The 13,120-nt window shown below is 39.6% G+C and overlaps 1 protein-coding gene across 2 annotated transcripts in view; it reads left to right on the forward strand.

Moving 5' to 3' along the window:
- Positions 1 to 13,120, forward strand: part of LOC138353970 (rapamycin-insensitive companion of mTOR-like) — a 53,293-nt gene that overhangs the window by 22,540 nt on the left and 17,633 nt on the right. For both annotated transcript variants that reach the window (XM_069307539.1, XM_069307538.1), the window contains exons 13-18: positions 2,565 to 2,654; positions 3,070 to 3,271; positions 4,925 to 5,094; positions 8,050 to 8,254; positions 9,922 to 10,165; positions 11,407 to 11,572. In XM_069307539.1, coding sequence (XP_069163640.1) covers positions 2,565 to 2,654; positions 3,070 to 3,271; positions 4,925 to 5,094; positions 8,050 to 8,254; positions 9,922 to 10,165; positions 11,407 to 11,572 — 1,077 coding nt within the window. The remainder of the gene's footprint in view (positions 1 to 2,564; positions 2,655 to 3,069; positions 3,272 to 4,924; positions 5,095 to 8,049; positions 8,255 to 9,921; positions 10,166 to 11,406; positions 11,573 to 13,120) is intronic.

The following is a 13,120-nucleotide window of genomic DNA, read 5'->3' on the forward strand; positions in this document are numbered from 1 at the left end:
CATATCAAGACTGTCGGTAAGAACCCCATTAATATGTTTAGTAAATTACAGTAGTTAATTTGATAATTCTGCAGTCTGTTATCAAGTAAATCAAAATGTAATTATTAACAAATTTAAACATAGCAATATAAATACAGCAAGTTTCCAGGTGTTTAAGAAATATATATTGTAGTTGTTTTTTGTTTGCCTATATCCCAGGCATAAGTAATCCTCAAAGACCCCTTGGCCTTTTGGCCGATTTACCCGATTCATATTTTTGTAAAAATACTTAATGGCAGTCATGAATGTTGCCTTTAATCATAATCAAACAGTATTTCATTTGACCCCCATGCAAGCAATTATATAATTTTGACAACCATCAAAATATGTGAGACCCCTTTTTTCCGAGAGCTCCCCTCGGCAGCTGGCTTCAGAAAGCCACCGAGGGGACCCACCAGAAAGACGTTTCGTGACATTCAACCCTGGATTATGTCATACTTTAAATACCTGGTATGTGGCATAACTGATTGGACACCATTCCCTCCTTTGGTGATTCCAATTCTCAAGCCTTGCCTTTTGTATAGCTAGTGATTTATCATCCTTACAGATAGGTTAACCCCTCTCATTACACTGGTCAAAAAATTTTCAAACGTCTGTTTCGGAGATGAAATAGAGCTGTTTATGATGACCAAACCACACATCGGAAAATGGAAAAATGATGACGTTTCGGTCCGTCCTGGACCATTATCAAGTCGTGTGATAGAAGAAAGGAAGGTACAGGCAAATATATATAAGAGAATAAAATGAGATGCGAGGAGCAGGTAAGATAAAGGTAATATTAGGATGTTGTAAGAATAAGATAAGAATTCTTACCTTTCTTTTACCTGCTCACCACCTCTTATCTTACTCTTACCTTGTATATTCACCTGTACCTTCCTCTTTTATTTCATAACTTGATAATGGTCCAGGATGAACTGAAACATCATCGTTTCTCTCTTTTTCTGATGTGTGGTTTAGTCATCATATCTTCAGGCATGTTATTGTGACTCATCATCTGCATATAAAGCCGTTTATCGTGCATTTTGATGTGTTGAATTCAAATATAATAATTCAAATTGCTGATTAGCTATTGTTTTATGTGTAAGGGTGGTAAGAAAATCTTGCTGGATTCAACGAATGGTGGATGCTTAATGTTTTTCATCCAGTCTCCCTGCAGACCCATTAGGAGAGCAACAACCTCCAAGTTGACACAGAGCCACCACTGATGTTGGTTATCACTCAAAACTGCTTTGTTGTCATAAGTTTCCCTTGTATGGGCTGCATTACCCAATGAAACTGATAACAAAATACTTTGTTATGCAGCAAAACAGCTTTTAAGACTTGTCATGGATGAAATGCAGGGCTAATCAACAGTTTTAAACACTTCCGTTCTCAATGACCCAGAATTAGTCCAGATTGACTTTGTTTCAGAAGCATTTTGGCTGTAGACCAGTGTTATCAAGTGTCCCTCTCCTTAATAAAGTGTCCTTCTCATTGTCTTAAACACCACAACCTTGTATATGGCTAGCCTCCGTGTTGTATGTTAGGATCTTACTGTCATTAATATTAGTGTGTTCCTTAAAGTTTGTTCACATAGCTGTTTACCTTCTACTGTGTGTTGTATTCTGCATTCCAAGTATTCTTATATTGGTGTATATAGAAGCACTCAAATGTAATTGATTAATTCCACATCCCCCAGTGTTGAGACCATTATGACAACACTGAGAACATTTATTAAGGGGGAGTTCTTCCTAATGAATGAAGCAGTTATCTATTGCTAAGCTTGTCAAGTACACTTACTATCAAAGCAGTTCTTACCCAACTAAATGACATGGTTATTATATTTGTCTTGTATAAATATTTTAGAAAGGAACAGTTTCAGTATATAAGAGAGCCTATGATTAAATAATCTTGTCCCATTTTAGCTTTTTACTGTGGACCTACCAGCAATATCACACCCATTTTTCATAGTGTTAAAAGCTTAGTGAAAGCCTAATAATCACATGGCATAATAACAGAAGAATGCTACCTGAAATGGTGTTACAGAAACTAGACGTGTTCTCGTCCTCTTCCTGTACCACTTAGTCTGTTCGGTGTTGTTCACGTTCCCAGCAGCCCCCAGTGTGTTATTGACTTAACGTTGAGAAAGGTCAACAAACAAGCATAGTTCCTTCGAGCAAATGCTTTTACTGGAGAAAGTTTCCCTACCACTAGCTAGCACAACCACCACCAATTAAAAATGAGTGAAAAGGCTGGGGCTGGTTTTATTTTGCCTTTACTTCAAAAAGGGTCATATTTTCTGAACACTTAGGGTACAGACACCCCAGTGTGAGAACAATTACTTTAGTAAGGGAGGTGTTGTGAAAGGCTCAAGCCTGGCCCTGGGCAGGACTTGGGAAGAAAAACTCCCAGAACCTCATCCAAGTACAAACAGTACATCACTTTGCATATGGACTTTCTCCAATAGTTAAGTTGTTTTTTCACTAAATTGTAAATTGTAACTTGTAATTTGAACTGCTTAAAAAACTACAAATTTTTGTTTACAGGTTGCAAGAGCTGGTCAGTGTGTCAAAGAGTGATATGTATGCCAAGCTTGTATCTACCTGTTTAGACTACTCAATCAATGGGCTTAATAGGTAAGTTCCCCATCTTCTAATAAAGATATTATGGCTATTACTCTGTAGGTTTACAGCTTAGTGTGTTGTACTTATCTAGCTGTCTTTATATAGCTAATGTTACCATATTTCCTCTTGTCATAAACAGGAAACCTGGCAGGTTTATTGATGTCCTCTTAAGGCCAATAACTGACCAATTCCAGAGTGCAAACCACAACAGTTGCCTAATTCCTAGGGACTTATAGATGAAGAGAGGCATCAGATGTAAAGAAACATGCCCAAGTGACAGAGTTGCATGCTAATCACTGCTCTTTTCGTAAACTTGTTTAATCATTTAATTTTCTTTTCTCACAGGTTCATTACTCTTTTCACAAGCCCACAACTTTGCATCTGTTCTTTCTAAATCTGATGTAATAGAACTTCACTGTACTTTCAGAGCAATTTTGACGAAGATTCTGACTGGGTGCCAGGAGTCAGCTCGAGTGTATGCCACTCAGTTCCTTCGAGCATTAGTTCGGGTAGGGGCCGCAGACTTCGCTCGCTGGGGAGTAGAGCTGCTGGTAGCCCAGTTGTATGATGAAAGCCGTGTAGTGTCCTTGGCAGCGCTGGATGTGCTGGAGGAGGCGTGTGATAATGAAGTTAGTATGCAACTAAGTTTAATAACTGACTACGAAAGTTTTGGAACTGAAATTTTAGTTATTGAGTATATATTGGTAACCTTGAAATTGGTTTGAATTCTTTTACTAAGTAAGAATGAGCAACTGAATTAATCCTATTCAAGCTAAATATGTACTCGGTTAAAATTGTTAATATGGGCTAACATTGCAGGCAAGCAAATGTATATATATTAAAGCAAATTATTGCCATAGCTTGTAGTGTTTATTATTGTAATTTGTTTATCATTAATCATCATTATCAATAGCTACCAATTACTCTTCCACTACTCTCCCCAATTTACAGCATATGGGTTATCTTGAGAGGATTTCGCGGGCTTAGCGTCCCCACGACCCGGTCCTCGACCAGGCCTCATTTTTGTTACACATCCCCAGGAAGCAGCTGTCTCCCAAGTACCTATTTACTGCTAGGTGAACAGATGCATCAGGTGAAAGAAACTCTGCCCATTTTCTGCCCATGGGTACACAAGGAACCACTCCCAAATGTCTCGTGTACTGATCCTTGTAGTCTTGTTGCATCTTCGTGTTGAAGATGCAACAGTAAAGCTTGAATTGTTTGACAACTCATGAAATAAGCTGTTCTGTGGCTACAAGAGGAAGTACCTGCCACTAATACTTACTATACTTCTTGGATTAACTAAGAATTAACATTGTGTGGAAAGAAATGTTGGGTTAGTCATGATTTTCTAATACTATGCAATCAAGAAGACTTCAAAATTCACCTTATATAAGGTGAATATAATTTATAAGCCACCCATGCATGACATCCAAAGGGCTTCTTTATAGTCACAGTCTTAATTCAGGCTCTAAAAACGATTAAAGAAAGCCTTACACTACAAATTGTAGTGTACTGCATATTGATTCCAAGAGTATTAACATGGTCATCAAGCAGTACTGTATTCTTCAATCATCATCTAATACAACAATGCAGAAGCAGGTGTTCAGACTGACAACAAAACCCGGCAAACAGTACTTGCATTCAACCTCACATGTACGCTAAACCACACAGGAGAACAGCTCCTGACCAGGAAAACAGGTTAAATTTCTGAAAATCCAGTTCATTCCTGCCAACTGACATTGGACACATCCCAGTACGTGTATGGAGCACTGGGTGTAGCAACTTGGTGGTGTGTTGGGTACTGCTACTTTATTACTGTCAACTGAGGGATCCAAGCAGGTCAACATGTAGCTAACTATAGTGCTTCCTTGCCAGTCACCTATGATGTAGGGGGGGTTTGATTTTTACGAATATGTTACTGTTGGCATTTTTGCTTATGTAGGATTTCTCCAGTGGCTCTATATTACTTTTATGATCCTGCAAGAAGAGATGGAAAAAGATCCCTGTGGCATAACAGTTTAAATTAGAGATAGTACTGGTTCCAATAATATAGATGCTTAGAAATAACAATTAAGGTACATCTCATTAAATGAACAAATCCAAAAGGGCCGCGATGAGAGTTTGAACCTACGCCCGGGATCACGCTATTGTGATCTCTGTACATCCCATTATTTTATAAAGTTTTATATCTATATTACTGGGGTTTATATTTAGGGAGATCAATTTTAGGGTTTCAGGGAGATCACAGTTAAGTTTACTCCTTACGATGATTTGTATAGGACTACCTGGAAGCCATCCTCTGTGCTCCACCATCCGTCCTGCACCTGGGTGACCGCGGACAGCTGCTCATGGCAAAGTTGGTCTCGTCTCCGAGAGGATTTAGGGCATACCACGAGGCCAACTTCAGCAATACCTTACTGGATAAGTGGTCTACAACATACAATTATAAGTAAGTTTAATAAATGTGTAGTGCAGTATGTGAAATAGTAACGTTAAATGTAATAGAAGCTGTGTGGTACTTTTAGTTTTGTTTTGTAGAAATAGATGCTGGTATAGTTATCATTAAAAATATCATAACAAAGAGCAAGATACTGTATAACAAACTAGACAAACATGTGTACATACAGATGGAAAGCTTAACCGAGTGTAATGCCATATAGTATGTTATTACTCATTACCATATAGTATGTTATTACTCATTTACAGAACTAATTATATTTATTTATTTTAAACATATTTGTTGGATGAAAAGTTGACCTACATAAAATAAACAAGTGTTAATTTTCAAGTCTAAAACCAAGACTGTGGCTTCCCACTCCAGTATAACCTGGTCCAATTTAAAACCCAGGTAAAATGGAGGGGTTCATACCTGGTTATAACCTGATTCAATAAATTAGGTGTCCAATCAGTCAAGATATTCCAGTTTGTCTAGATTGGCAGTTCTAATACACACAAATTTACAAAAACTAAAGTTTTGACTGCAGCCCATTCTCACACTTTGACAAGCACCGAATTTAAAGGGTTTTTGCTTAATTGGAAGCATACAAACCTAGGCAAGCAACCCACTTGATCTGACGAGGCCATTGGTTGTTAGTGTGAAGTAGTGTCAGTGTTGTGGTGGAGGATCCCTCCACCATTCTCCGGTATCTTTGCAGACGTCTTACCATGAACTTCGTGTCTGTTTTTCATTACTCGGGTGGCGAGTCTTGGGCATGTGTTCAGGCACATGCCTACCTGTAGTTAAAATCCACCACTCGATGAAAGTTGCATGGCAGGTAGGAACAACAGTTAAAAAAGTTAACCAAACACTTGGAATAATTAAGCGTACCTTCGATTTCTAGGAAAAGAAGGTAGTGATTCAATTGTATAAATCTCTGGTGTGCCTCGATTTGGATTACTGTATACAAACATGGAGACCTCGTCTTCAGAAGGATATAGCTGCTCTGGAGAAAGTGCAACACCTGGCAACAAAAATCATTCCAGAGCCAAGTTGTCATCTGTATCATGAATGGTTGAGGGTCACAGGGCTAACAACACTACAAACCAGACATGGCAGGGCTGATCTCATTGAAATGTTTCAAATACTGAACAAATTGGAGGATGTTGATAAGGAAAATTTCTTCAAAAGGTCAGGTGTAACACAAACAAGGATCAACGGTTTCAAGCTCAACAAGCCATAATGTAGGACTGAGAACAGGAGACGCTTTTTACCCACAGGGTTATTAACCCATGGAAATGCATACCTGCCGAAGCCATTAATGCCAAAAAACTGTTGGGTTTTAAAGTACAGCTGGAAAAGATCATAAAGGCAAATAGGGCAGGGGGGTCTTCGACAAGCTGCCGGCTTCCTGTCCTCATAGAGGCCACTACTGTTAGTGCCTCTCGGGTAAACTTGGGTATGAAGGAATTGTGTTCCAGAGAAACACCAACTTAGGCAGACCATAATTGTAGATAACATTTTGCCTGTAAGGACTTTATCCAGAGAACTGCACCATCCAGGGATGCATCCATTTAGTTAAGACTATGGTTCAGTGATTGAATAGTGGTTATTTAGAGTACTTTTTTTCCTGTGGCACCAAACTACAGTACAACCTGGATTCAGCAAACTACATGGGACCAACCCCAATTCATTGCCGTGTGGGATTCGTTGCAACCGGAGATGCCTCCAGGATGCATTTCCCACACCCTATGGGCTGATTTCACTTGGCAAATTTTTTATTTCAACCTATAATATAGTAGACAATTACCAAATGAACAAATTTGCAGACAAATTTAACCATGTCTAGCTTCAAAACTCATTTTCAAAACGTAACGGGGCCATATCCGAGTGAACGAAAACTTTGCCAACTCGGAATAACAAACCATAGAATTTGGTTTTAAATATCCTCAATAGTTTTCCCAAAGCTCCAACTGTGTCATGTAAGGGTGAGTCTTTATACAAAAAATCATGAAAACCATGATTGGAGTCTTATTAATAGTTAGATTCATCCCTAATATTATTGACACTAAGGGCTGATTTCACTGAGCAAAATTATAATTTCAACTTGTCACATGAAGGGACAACTACCAAGGGAACCTGTCTGTAAAGAGATTTAACTACATCAAGCATTTTTTCTGTGCCTCAGTCTCATTTTCAAGGTAAAAAGGGCCCATAGCTTAACAAAAAGTCTGCAGCTAGGGATGGGGGGGGACATAGAATATTAGTTCTAAATATGCTCAGTAGCTTTCCCAAGATCAAACCATTTCTTAAAATCTGGCCTCCATTTGTGAACTAAGTCCCAACATCCTAAGCAAATTCACACATCCCCTGCTTCATTGAACTCTTGTTCATCAAATCGGGCGAGTAACTCTAATCTGACATGGAAAGTGTGTTCTAGATATTGCTTGTCTTCCTGTTTCTCAGGCTTTGTGCTAGACAGTTCACATTTGGGGCAACATCATAGTTACTAATTTAAGAAAGAGTAACAAAATTTGAGACTGATTCTTTTAACTGAACTGCCTCAAATTTGAGTGTCATGAGTTGGGCCGTGTTTGCAACATTTCCACAATGCTGTTATGCTTGTGTTTGATACGTCATGGAGGGATATAATTGATCTGTTCCCAACAGTCAGGTTGTTAGCTTTCCTGAAGAAGCTCGAGCAGTTCTTACATTGAACAGTATTTTGTGTCTCATTGGGTCACTCAGTTTTCATTCCTTTAGGCTTGATATCGATTCCCAGTCAAGCTCCCAATTGCGTTTTTTTGCTAATGACTGTGGCTTGGGCTGTCTTACGATCATGATTATGCACAGTGTGTGTGTATTTTTATGCAAGTGAAGGCCAAGAATTAGGGTAAAAGAAATTTGTGAGCATATTGTAACAAACACTGAATAGATTTTTTAATGCTTTATTTTAATGATTGGCAGATATGTAAAATTAATGCAGACAGCTGTTGCTGACTCTGTGACTCAACACCAGCGTGGAGAGGATGGTGCATATGGCCGACGCACAGGCAGCAAGCACATTGTTCATGATGTTTTCCTCTTGCCACACCTGTATGGATCACTCACACAGCATAAGGAAGGTTTCTGCATACTTATGCAACATGATGCAGTAAGAAATATGGTTCAGGTGAGTATGATGGTTTATTTTTGTTACTTATCATTCCCTAGTGTACTTTTCTGAGAGGGGCTCCTGATTGTAGCTTCCTGAGCTACTGGGATCCACAAGCTGAATCTAGCTCTCTCTGCGGCATATAGAGCTTGGGCATCAGAGTTTGGAGATATTTGGGATAAGAGTTCAGTCCAAAATCAAAAGGAAAATTTCACAAAGCTCACGTGCAACAAAACGAGCCACTGCCTGAAGAAAATTAGGTATCCTAGGGTAACAAAGCAAATGATTATTGCCAAGGAGTTTAAACGCCCTAACCATTATGTACCTGACCACCAGGGTAGCAACTCGGTTCAACCAGTGTACCAAAAAGTTCACCCCATCATTCACAAGCCACTCAAACTGGACCCCCCCTCCATCAAACAAGAAAGAAGGGAACAAGACTAAAATGGGGATATATTGATGGCCCCAACAGAAATGGCATTTCATTACATTCAATACTTGATTTGTGGAAGGCCCTTGTAGCAACTGGCCGAGCTCCCTGCCCATAATGGTGCCTAGGCAGAGAAGGCTTGCATTTCTGAAAATAACATCAGTAAACGGAAACACTTTGAGCACTTATCCATGGAAAAAGAGAGCAGGTGACAATGCAGAAGCACAACGCAAGCATGGCAAGCCCGAAGAACACCCCCAGCAGAACCAAGGGTTAATACAGTACTCAAGTGGACCATCCAGAACAAGCCCTGAAGCTAAACAAACTAAGCTGCCAGGAAACACAGAGCACAGGAGCAAGGACAAACCAATGGCTGGCCAAAACCAAAATGCCCAGAGGAGTTTCAGGTAACCAACGGTCAAGAGTCTTTGGTACCAGGATCCTAACCCCAAAGGGAACAGGGCACCAGGTTGGATAATGAGGCACTCCAGGACATGGATAAGCTCAGATAAAATGACACTGCCACCACAGTCAAGTCAGCGAGACGTCTGCCAGCAATCGGGAAGCTAAAAACAAACTAGCAGAGCACAGAACCACGAAGGCAGTGTCCTGGTAGCGGCCAGGTGAGCAACTGGTGGTTTCTAATTATTACTGGAGGATCGTTTTGTTCCAAAGTTTAGCTGCTTCTAGTGTTCATGAGTGAATAATTAGTCACTCTGATCTGAAATGACTTTTTCTCCACTGCCTCCATGGCAACAGTATGACCTGATGAGGATTTTAAAGAAGATTGTTGTTCCAGTATAGTGTGTCACACAGTACACACACACAAACGTTGATCTCGCGGTTCTGTAGAGTGGGGCCCTCGGGAAGCTTACCTTGGGGAGCATTTAAGTGCTCCCAAGAGTAGCTCGGAAAAGGGGTTTTCATATTCACTCAAGGTGTAATTCTTCTACTCATCGCAACAACAAGTGAGACCAAGCTCTTACAAGTCAAGCCTGACCTCAAGCCAGGCTTGGGGAGTTGAAGAACTCCCAGATTCCCCATCAAGCAGGTATTAAACAAGTAGTTGCTGCCGTGTCATAGTAATTGTCTTCTTGTCCACTGGAAAATTTTAGTTCACCTTGTTCCTCATACTGTACATTCACCTACGTGTTACTCATCTGAAGGAGAAATATTTTCACTCGCTTTCACAAAAGTCGACAGCAAGCTCAAATTATGTGGCAATGTACACTAACAAACATGTATATTTCCTCAGATTGTTAAAGCTGGTGCTGTTTCTACTCCACAAGATATCTACCAGCTTAAAGTGGCAATCTGGGCCATGGGCCACTTGGGGCTGAGCAGCGATGGCGCAGGTTTTCTGAGTTGTGAGGGTGTGCTGCCGGCGCTCACCCACCTGGCTGCTACCTGCCCAGTGTACTCAGTACGAGGAACCTGCTTTCACGCTCTGTGCCTAGTGGCTACAACCAGGGATGGGGCTAACCTGCTCAGGAAATATGGTGAGTACCCATGTAGTAGTGTTCAGGTTGATGTAGCCACCATTACACTAGTAAGACATTTTCAACTCGGAAATTTTGAAAATAACAATTACATGGTGCATGCAATTTTAATATAAAGTAATTACTTGTGTATATTTTTATTATTGTGAGTAATTATTTTCAGTTTATATTCATCATCATATTATTGCATTTCCCATTACTATTGGGTGGGTAGGCATTAGTGTGTAGGAAATAGGAAAGCAGTATAGAGAATGAATATTAAGATACTCAGATACCTGATCTTCCACATAACATAGCATTATGTATTACCTGAACACCAATATTCTACATAACATAGCATCATGCTCATTACACCAGCCTGTACACACACACACACTATATTCATTACAGGATGTCATACTTAATGCATGCCTTGTCATTGTTACAGTACCCTATTAATATCCTGAGGTATTCCCACCTAGAAATACCTTTCTCAATCATCATCATCATGATGTAATCAAAACATTACATATTTTGCTTTTTCATAATTTAATAGCAATATGCTTAAAGAAATCACATTAATGTGATGTTTTAATGAGAAGGAGCTTGGGAGAATCCAGTGTGCCTGTTCCAATGAGGAGCCGGCACACTGGGTACGCCCAAGTACATGCCTTACACGTACATGACATGCTAAAAGCCATGAAACCTGTGATTCAACTGAATTCTGTAGGGTTCCTGAGGCTTCCACTGAAGCAAAGTCAGAATTTCATTCATTGCCCTCATGCACTCTGGCCATGGTATATGAGTTCTACCTCCAATGCATTCTTCTTCAGATGTACAAAGAAATCACATTAATTAACATGATGTATCAATGAGAAAATCCGAATGATCCATTAAGAGGATTTGAAGCCTCATGATTCCTAGAGGATTTATTTAAATCCCAGATTTCGTTGTTTTTAGAATGTCGTGGTTAAGTGGTCTAAGGCATGTAATCGAGAGTACCCAGTTTGTAGGTTTCAATCCTCCTCCATGACTTCTATGGATTTTCTCATTAATAGCAATATATTAACATAGCTTTGTGACTGATTTATTTAGAAATATGAATGGCTACCTCCATAGAGTTCATTCACTGAATAAGCCTTTAGAGCTATATACTGTATGTATATAAAACAAACAAATAGATAAATAAGTTTAATCACTCAGTTTCAAGATATATAATAGCATGGTAAATATATAGATTGACTTGGATCCATTTTTCTCAGGCTGGGAGTCTGTACAACGTCATCATCATGAATGTTGGCAATTGGTGGAGGAAACGGTGGATGTGTGGTCACCAACCACCAATCAGGGCCAAGTTGATGAAAATTACATAAACATTGGTGGCCACCAGATCTCAGAAAGTGATGTTGATGACTTTGATCTAGTAAAGTAAGTGCCTGTATTGCTAAATGTCTGGAGTGTGTGTTATGTGTTGCGTGATCAATAATGAACAAATGGTTTACCCTTGCTGTAACATGAATGGGGTGTTTGTTCCAATCCTAATGTATGGGTGTGTAATCTCTGAAGTATGTACAGGAAATGTCGAGGGCAGTAGAACTAGACATTGAGGGACGTGTGTGTGTGTCACAACTTATCTCTGAAGTGTTCCAAACTGGTGTGTGTGTGTGTTATTTTATAGTTCAGTAAAGAGACAACACGTGGCAAGTAAAACAATAAGATGGAAAATAGCTTTATAATTATTAGTAGTAATTATTAGTAGTAATTAATTAATCATCAAAAAGTGATGAATAAGAGCAAGAAGAAGCCTGAGACAACTGCAGGTGTAAGCAGCAGTGTTGCAAGCGAGGATGGTGGGCATCAGCCTTGAACGACAACACTTCCCAGCTGCCGAGGGATGATGGTTGTGTTTACTCATCTCCCTTGTCAATGGAAATTCTTTGAAACATAAGCAGGAAGAGTACCCGCCAAACACACAACGAAATTACGATGTTGCTACAACGTTCGAACAAGTTTTAACACCTAACAAGTTATAACAACCAATATAGCAAGTTGTAACAACGTTCTAATACGTCATAAACACATTAAGCCAAGATGTAACAACTTTATTACAAGTTGTAACAAGCGGAAAGTAGGGACAGTTACGGTTTGTTTCCAGGATAACTGCTCAGCAATGAGATGCAGGAGCATCATCATTGAATTAGCTGCTTAGTTTCAACTTTGCATGGAGGCTGTGGCTGTACATATTGAAGCTGTCAACCTGAATGGTCATAGTATAGCATATTACAGTATACTGTATACCAAAAACTGACCTCCCAACCAATGTAATAGTAATAATCCACATGCAATACATGTTACGAATGTTCAAATTCTTTTGGCTTTTGATTTTCATTAAAACCAAATAAAAACATTAATTTGCATCTCTGCTTCTAGAGTAACTCGCCTGTAGCCAGACCTTGAATGCTACTGTCCAACCTCACACTTGCTCAGCCACTACCTATGGAATAGTCCTGTTGACAGTGAACATCCAGTCACAAGTCATAATGAGTAGTGGGCCCTCCAAACCCACACTGATGTCTCTTGCCTAACCCAGTGGCCGGTCAGTGTCTCCACTACACACACCATGCCATTAACTGCACTGGTAGACATACATCACGCATGGCACATTTTCGAAATTGTAATAAATGTACATTGCCAGGTTATTGCAAACCACTTTGGTTACCCAACTGAAAACTTGTGCCAATGTTCCAGTGCTCACCTTGGCTAAATCAAAAATGTTCTGTAGGGCCATTGAGTCATCAGCTCTGAACTAGTTAAATCAGCCAATGAGAGAACAGTGGAACTGTGCCTTGGCTAGTTACTATTTCCCACTTGACAGAAAAACCTGAAACCTTATTTTGCATAAGAATGTACAGAGTAAGGAACAATAATCCCTGTACTACTAAAAATATGTGGAAAGTAAAAGACAGTAAATCTTCT

This window comes from Procambarus clarkii, chromosome 60 (assembly GCF_040958095.1).
Source record: "Procambarus clarkii isolate CNS0578487 chromosome 60, FALCON_Pclarkii_2.0, whole genome shotgun sequence".
Classification (NCBI taxonomy): domain Eukaryota; kingdom Metazoa; phylum Arthropoda; class Malacostraca; order Decapoda; family Cambaridae; genus Procambarus; species Procambarus clarkii.